This window comes from Hippichthys cyanospilos, chromosome 3 (assembly GCF_059441005.1).
Source record: "Hippichthys cyanospilos isolate Australia breed blue-spotted pipefish chromosome 3, RoL_Hcya_1.0, whole genome shotgun sequence".
NCBI lineage: Eukaryota > Metazoa > Chordata > Actinopteri > Syngnathiformes > Syngnathidae > Hippichthys > Hippichthys cyanospilos.
This window is the reverse complement of record NC_142371.1, coordinates 3249473-3256256: the sequence shown is the minus strand read 5'-3', so window position 1 is coordinate 3256256 and position 6784 is coordinate 3249473. Positions and strand designations below refer to the sequence as shown.

At 38.7% G+C, this 6784-nt stretch overlaps 1 protein-coding gene across 1 annotated transcript; it reads left to right on the top strand.

Moving 5' to 3' along the window:
* The first annotated feature begins 2251 nt into the window (after positions 1–2251).
* On the top strand, positions 2252–6275 carry LOC148425478 (endothelin-1-like). The gene is made up of 4 exons (XM_088411010.1): positions 2252–2342; positions 3589–3745; positions 3864–3977; positions 4905–6275. Exons 1-4 carry the CDS (start codon positions 2252–2254, stop codon positions 4915–4917), a joined length of 375 nt encoding a protein of 124 aa, XP_088267136.1. The 3' UTR covers positions 4918–6275.
* The last annotated feature ends 509 nt before the right edge of the window (positions 6276–6784 follow it).

The following is a 6784-nucleotide window of genomic DNA, read 5'->3' as shown; positions in this document are numbered from 1 at the left end:
TGATCACAGGGGTATTTTAAATAGTAGCAATTATGCATGAAGTTATGTCTCATTTAACATGTATGAAAACCTGTTACTAAGTAAATTTCGTTAGACCATCTCAACAAAGAGAAAATGTGACCCAGGACTGAATGGAAAGGGCATTATCAAGTCCATACCCATATCATAGGCAGGAATAATGTAACTTCTCTCCAAGCTCTAATTTTCATATAGTTCAATGTTTCTGCCAAAGGGAAGCATACGTCTAAATAGCATAGATGCTAACAGCTAGCAATAATAGCTCTTGCACACTCCCCCAAAATGGCTTCTATTTCCTTTTCGAACCCTCTTGATGCCCAACTCACTTTTTCCTTTTTACTTGTTTTCACACCTTGTTTTATCACAGGCTTATTTTAAATTATTGCAATTATGCCACACATGCCAGGCATTTTTACTTGCGTCTCACTGACCATATGTGCAACCATGTTCCTAAAATCTTTCTATTCATGTCGACGAAGAGAAAATGTGACCTTCAGGACTCAGATGACAGAACGTTAATGCCCATGTGCTTGCATAAGTTAAGCAAGGAGGATTCTAGCTAAGTTCTATTTTTCAATGTTTTCTGCAAAAGAAAGGCTATCACCCATGTAACCCTTTTACTTATATTGTAAGCAAAGGACACATTCTCAATGATTTTCTTTGATTTTGTAGCTAGGTTTGTTCTTGACTAATTAGCATGAAAGCTAACAGGTAGCCGCTAGCCTTTACCCGTGAGCAAAACATAAACATTTGCAAACCTATTACTATGTATGATACAGAGTATGTCCACTCATAAAACATCTCATATTGATGTTTCTCGTTTCAGTGTTATGTAAAACGAATCACCAGCATGTGCTTGGCCCAATTGTGGGGCTCGTGCTGTGACATAACATTCCATGAAGAAGTTTATAGACAACATGCTTAAGCAAGAACAGTAACACTGAGCACCTGTTTCTTTTTTTCTTTCTTTCTTTTTTTGGTATCTATACTGTTGCTTGCTATCCGGAGGGTGGCCTTAATGTGATGGGATGCCCGTGGAGAGCAGCACATCTGCGCTCCTGAGGGAACTGAACTTGTAACCTCCAGAGCAAGAATGTGTTGCCAAACCTGTGCAGTCATGATGCTGTGTGGCCTTGTCACACATTCCACACATCCTTATGTGAAGGACAATGTGTGCTCTATTTACATCAGGGATTCTATATACAGTAAAGATGAAGAGTAGATGTAGGAAGTCGCCTTAGACGGTGCATTTAACTGAAGATCATGTATTATTTTAAAGTATATCTTATTGAAAAACAAAGCAGGGAAATGACTCAATTGCCAGGTAAAGTTCACGGTAAGTCTAGACTAATAAAAAGGTGAATCACAGTGTTACAGACAGTTCAGCATTGATCTTTTTTCTTTTTTTATTTAAACCATAAGTGCATAGTGTCTGACTGATGACACTAGTCAATTGTGTACACTCCATTTATTTATGATAAAGTACAAGAAAGACTTCTGTCGCAAGGTCAAATAAAGCTGTTAAGCATCTTTTGAACGGTAATCTATGACCATGCCACAACTTTATATTGGGGAAAAAAAGACTCTTTAAAGAGGTAGTGTGTAAGATTTAGACCGTTTTTCATTACGGACAGCAGGAGCAGCTGCAGGTGCTGCATTTACCATTGTCCGTAGCTATAAACAGCATGGCCACCTCCGGAGAAGTGCCACCCCTCATGTAATATAATTTAATGATACCTAGACCTATAATTATACTTAAAACATACAGTTGGTCATTAAGAACACATTCATTTGCAAGTTTAAAAAGAAATTTACAATCATTTAATGTATTCCTTTTGAATGAAAAATGGTCTAAATCTTACACGAAGTGCTTTTAACATACAAATGCAAAATAGTTGAAGATCTAAATATTTGCAATTGACTATAGATCCAATTGTAACTTGGTTAAACAAAGCTTGCTTTTGCTAGAAAGTAAAAAGGAGAGAAGTTTCTAAAATTATACCCATCTTTATTTAGTCAGATGAGAAAATAAAAATATGTAACACTTTTTGGTAACATGATACAACTTCAAAAACTAAGTTCTATATCAGTGTCAGAAATAAAAAAAAATGTAAACATACTTTTAAATTAATACAAGGCACACGTAGGTGGAGCTGCTGTCATGACATCATTAAAGAGGGAGAGGAGTGTTATAAGAGTGCCACAAATGCAACAGCAGCACAGTGACAACACAATGACCACACAGCTGAGTGCACCTGCGACCAACATGTCCTCTCACGTCAGCATTTTACTTCTCGTCACACTTTGGGTCTCTCTGCAGCATGGTGAGTGCACTTTTATCATCTTTACATTTTTTCCAATAACTATCCTGCAATATATGTCATTCTCGCCATGGATTGAAAGGTATCACCTACCCCGCATCAACTTTGCAAGTGTCTTAGCTATGATGGCCAAAGTTCAGAAATGAACTTAGATTATGAGTTTTAGACAGAAGAGAGATCGTGCACTGCAGACTCACTTGGTCTGCCTGTTTGTATTGGTCCACAAAGAAATAATCAACCTTTGGATGATGGAAGAAATCGGTTATCAGAAAGAAACAACTTAGTTATTAATAAATATTTGTCCACAAAAAAATTAATATAAGGTGTCAGGCCTGGTCTCAAACGGGCTAACAGCCATGTTGACGGATGCAAAGATTTTAACTTTTAATTTAAAATCACAAACCTCGAGGACCTCCTTAAAGGGGCAATGTGTAAGATTTAAACAATTTTTCATTATGGACAGCAGGAGGTGCTGCAGGTGCTGCATTAACATTGTCCATCGCTATAATAAACATAGAACAACCGCTTCCAGAGAAATGCCTCCCCCCATGTAATATAATTTAATATGAAATAGACTTACCATTATATTTAAAACATACTGTTGGTCATTAAGAACATACTCATTTGCAAGTTTTTGAAATGTACAATCATTTAATTTATTCCTTTTTAATGAAAAACAGTCTAAATTTTACACACTGTCCCTTTAACGCACACCTACAGTAGAGTTTTTCACTTTTAGTAAATTTAAATTGGCTAATCTAAAAAAAAGACGGTTTCTCCACTCCAGCATCCAGCTTTATAAACGTTTTTCATGCTAGCACAAAAAAGAGACCCACACCAAAGTTTGGATTAAGGCATTGATTCACTGCCTGGATGAACTTCATTTACCGATTCATCCATCCATCCATCTATCCATTTTCTAGATCCACTTATCCTCACAATGGTCGTTGGGTTGCTGGTGCCTATCCCAGCCGTCTAGGGGCAGTAGGCGGGGGGGACACCCTAAACTGGTTGCCAGCCAATTACAGGACACACAGGGACAAACAATCACGCACCCAATCACACCTAAGGACTATTTAGTATGTCCAATACACCTCTTTACTGATTGTTCACCAGTTTAATACAATGTTAATTACAGCAATTTTTTGCCCTTATCTGCCTTATCTGCCACTCATGGCTATGCAAACTGTCATTTTTGCTAAACTGATACTATAGTGCAGATAATCACATGTGTTTTTGTCACTAACAGGCTCTGGTCGCCCACTGATGAAGACCCAAGATGCAAATACCCATGACGATGAGAGAGCAGCGAAGCTAAGGAGCAAACGTTGCGCATGTAGCAGTGCACATGACTCCGAGTGCTATTATTTCTGTCACCTGGACATTATATGGGTTAATACGCCCAGGTGTGTATGAGGAAGTCAATGAGTGACCCAAGTGATTTCAAACTAAATCTACATTATTCATTTATGATTCAGGAGGTTGGGTGTGCAAAGTTTTATCAATATGACTTTGTTTGTGCAGTAAGACAACACTTTATGGCCTCGGTGGCGCTCGAGCACGACAACGAAGGTCTGCCGGCAGGTGCACTTGCACTTACCTCAACGACCCAATCTGCACTAGTTTCTGCTATCAAAGGTAAGTGCAGCACATTTTAATAAAGGCCTTTATCAGACTTGGAAGCCTTATTGTGCGGATTTTCTCCCAAGGTGTAATTATTTTCCTATAGGAATGACACAGGGTGGTGCAATGTATCATCATTCTTTGTTTGTATATTCATAGCCATTTTCCTTACATTACTCTTTGTTCACATGCACATACGGTCATGATCTTCAAAATAAAGGCCACACAGGGAAGAAATGTTTTATAAGGTTTACTCAGCAATTTTGCAATGTTGGAAGCAAATAAAACAGCCTATTTCATATGTACTGCACAGAGAAAATCTGCTGAGTTGTGGGCTTTTAGGGGGTTAATTTTAAACATTTTACTGAGCCTGTAAAGATAAGGTGTTAAAGGTTATTGTAAAACAAGTACATAAAGTAAGAATACAATGTGTGCTGTTTAAAAATCTGGATTATATCCAGGGCGCTGCATGATTGGTTAAAATATATCCATTTTTTTCCCTCCTTCGCAAACAATGGAAACTGAATTATTGGTTGAAATGTATCCATTTTTTTTACCTCCTTCGCAAATAATGGAAATTGAATTATTTGGTTCCAAAGTAAAAAATTATCATCACAAATCATGTTTTACATTTGTGGTTCTCAACATTTTACCCATGTACCCGCTACAAAATATTTTTCCAGTTATTTTATCTCTGTCTAAACTGCTGGACTAATGACAAGGCACATCTGTATAGGACTTAAAAAATAAAGGTGTGGAACATAACAATGGAGTCGCTGGAACACAATTTAGCAAAAACTTGCTTCATGTTTCTATTAATATGCTCTTAGTTTGAAAAGAAAACAACACTGTACCTGGTCCGACATTCAAAAGCATTGAATCAGATTTGCTTATATCTGCTGAAACCCTGCTAACCACCATCCCCCCCCTTGTTGTTGGTAGCAACTTTTTTTGACAGAATCATTTTGTATTCCCACGGAGGTGTGACTAGCAGCTCCGAGAAAGTCCACAGTGCATCAGACTGAGAAGGAAAAAAATCGTCTCTGAGGCAAAACATCCTTCAGGCAGCATCTCAACAAATGCTGCTTTTATATGGCAATGTGGGAAATCAGCTGACAGATGGGTGCGATGAGAAAAGGGGGAAACACCCCGAGGATGTCCGTCCAAGGAATGTGCGGAAGGTGTAAAAGTGACAGATGTCTGCAAACACACCACCCAAAGCCGATACGGAAGATTAAAACTGTCAGATCCAGAGCGCTTTGCCTCCAGGTGTCAAAAAGTCGACTCAACAGCCTGAGATGACCAGCACACCGAGAGAGAATGCAATAGTCCGTGAGAAAGCAATCGTGCACACACGCTATGTGCTGTGTGCTAGTTGGTGTTTCACAAGTGAAAAACAAATTCAACGGAAACATGAACAGGGATTGATCTTGATCGAGATTGTAGAAATATCCCTTTAATTCTGCAAACAACCCTAATGGAAACGCAGCTCATCTCAGGGGGCGGCCATTTTGACACTTACTGTACACTGAAAATCAAAGTTGCTCATGACCCATTTAACAACCAATCACAGCTGAGTTTGCAAATATCTGATGTGAATGTCACATTACCAAGCTCAGAAAACAGCTGAGCAGTGATTGATTGTTCCCGAGCCTTGAAAAATGGCAATGCCATTTTTAGTTGACAGTGAGTGGCAAAATAGCCACCTCCTGAAATAGATGAAAACAGGTGGATTTTGCTCCTTGGTTCATATTCCACAAACACCATATTCATTCAATCCCAATAAAGTGACATACTTCTTAATAAGTGCATAATTCATTTATTACCAGCAGTTTTCTGCCTTTTTTTAGCCAAACACTTTTTTTAAGTACTGTACACCTGGGACTGAATGTCTGGACACCCTTAACAAAACATAAAAATATGTCTTTGGGATTGAATTAGTTAATATGTTTTTGTTAGGACCGTTTTTGACTTCCCCTTTAATAATCTTCAACTCAGGAGCTCTCCCCAAAACATACGTGTCAAACTCCAGTCCTCGAGAACCGGTAACCTGCATATTTTCGATCCTTCGCTCTCAAACACACCTGATTCAAATGATTAGGTTCATTTTCAATATCTTGCAGATTAGCTACTCGTTAGAATCAGTTGTTTTGGGGAAAGAAACCTGTAAAACGTGCAGGAAACTGACCCTCAATGACCTGAGATTGGCACCTGTGCCCTAAAATCTCTGTACTCCATCCTACTAAGCAATTAGAGTAAAATTGTACAAGGTCAAACATATTGTCATCAAGCTATGGTATTTTTTCATTAAGAATAAACTGACACCCTGATAAAGCGCTTGCTTTGGTTTGCTTTTGAACTTTAACCTTTTATTTACGCTTAAACAAATGTACTGCATCAAAGAGAAATATCACTCAAAAATGTTTCTGCCATGGATGAAAAGCATTTTGGGAAGCATACGGGACTGGCAAAGACATCTGTGACTTCAAAAGGAGGCCCGTGACGGATGAATGATCTCGGAATTTTCCACTAAATCAATAATAAACGCACTTGCTATTCAGATTCGGTGCAGGCGTTGTTATGACAAGGATCCAAGCAAAGAATGCAGTGTTATGTACCTTTGCTCAAGGGGATGATGAACGGTAGGTACATAATGGCCAGTCGCCCTGTGTTTCTCTGCGATTGCTTGTATTGCGCATACCATGCGTGCACACGTGAACACGCTAGGCCGCAGGTGCGAGAAAAACAATCACAACAGATAATTCATCCACCACCATGAGTAAGAAAGACGAGCGCTAACCTGCTTTTGCTGATTGACCAAC

What these genes read in the sequence shown, in the direction of transcription:
- LOC148425478 (XM_088411010.1), top strand. Translation starts at nt 2,252, where the DNA reads ATGACCACACAGCTGAGTGCACCTGCGACCAACATGTCCTCTCACGTC. An exon ending in TTGGGTCTCTCTGCAGCATG is followed by an intron (nt 2,343 to 3,588) that starts GTGAGTGCACTT and finishes TGTCACTAACAG; the next exon opens with GCTCTGGTCGCCCACTGATG. An exon ending in ATATGGGTTAATACGCCCAG is followed by an intron (nt 3,746 to 3,863) that starts GTGTGTATGAGG and finishes TTGTTTGTGCAG; the next exon opens with TAAGACAACACTTTATGGCC.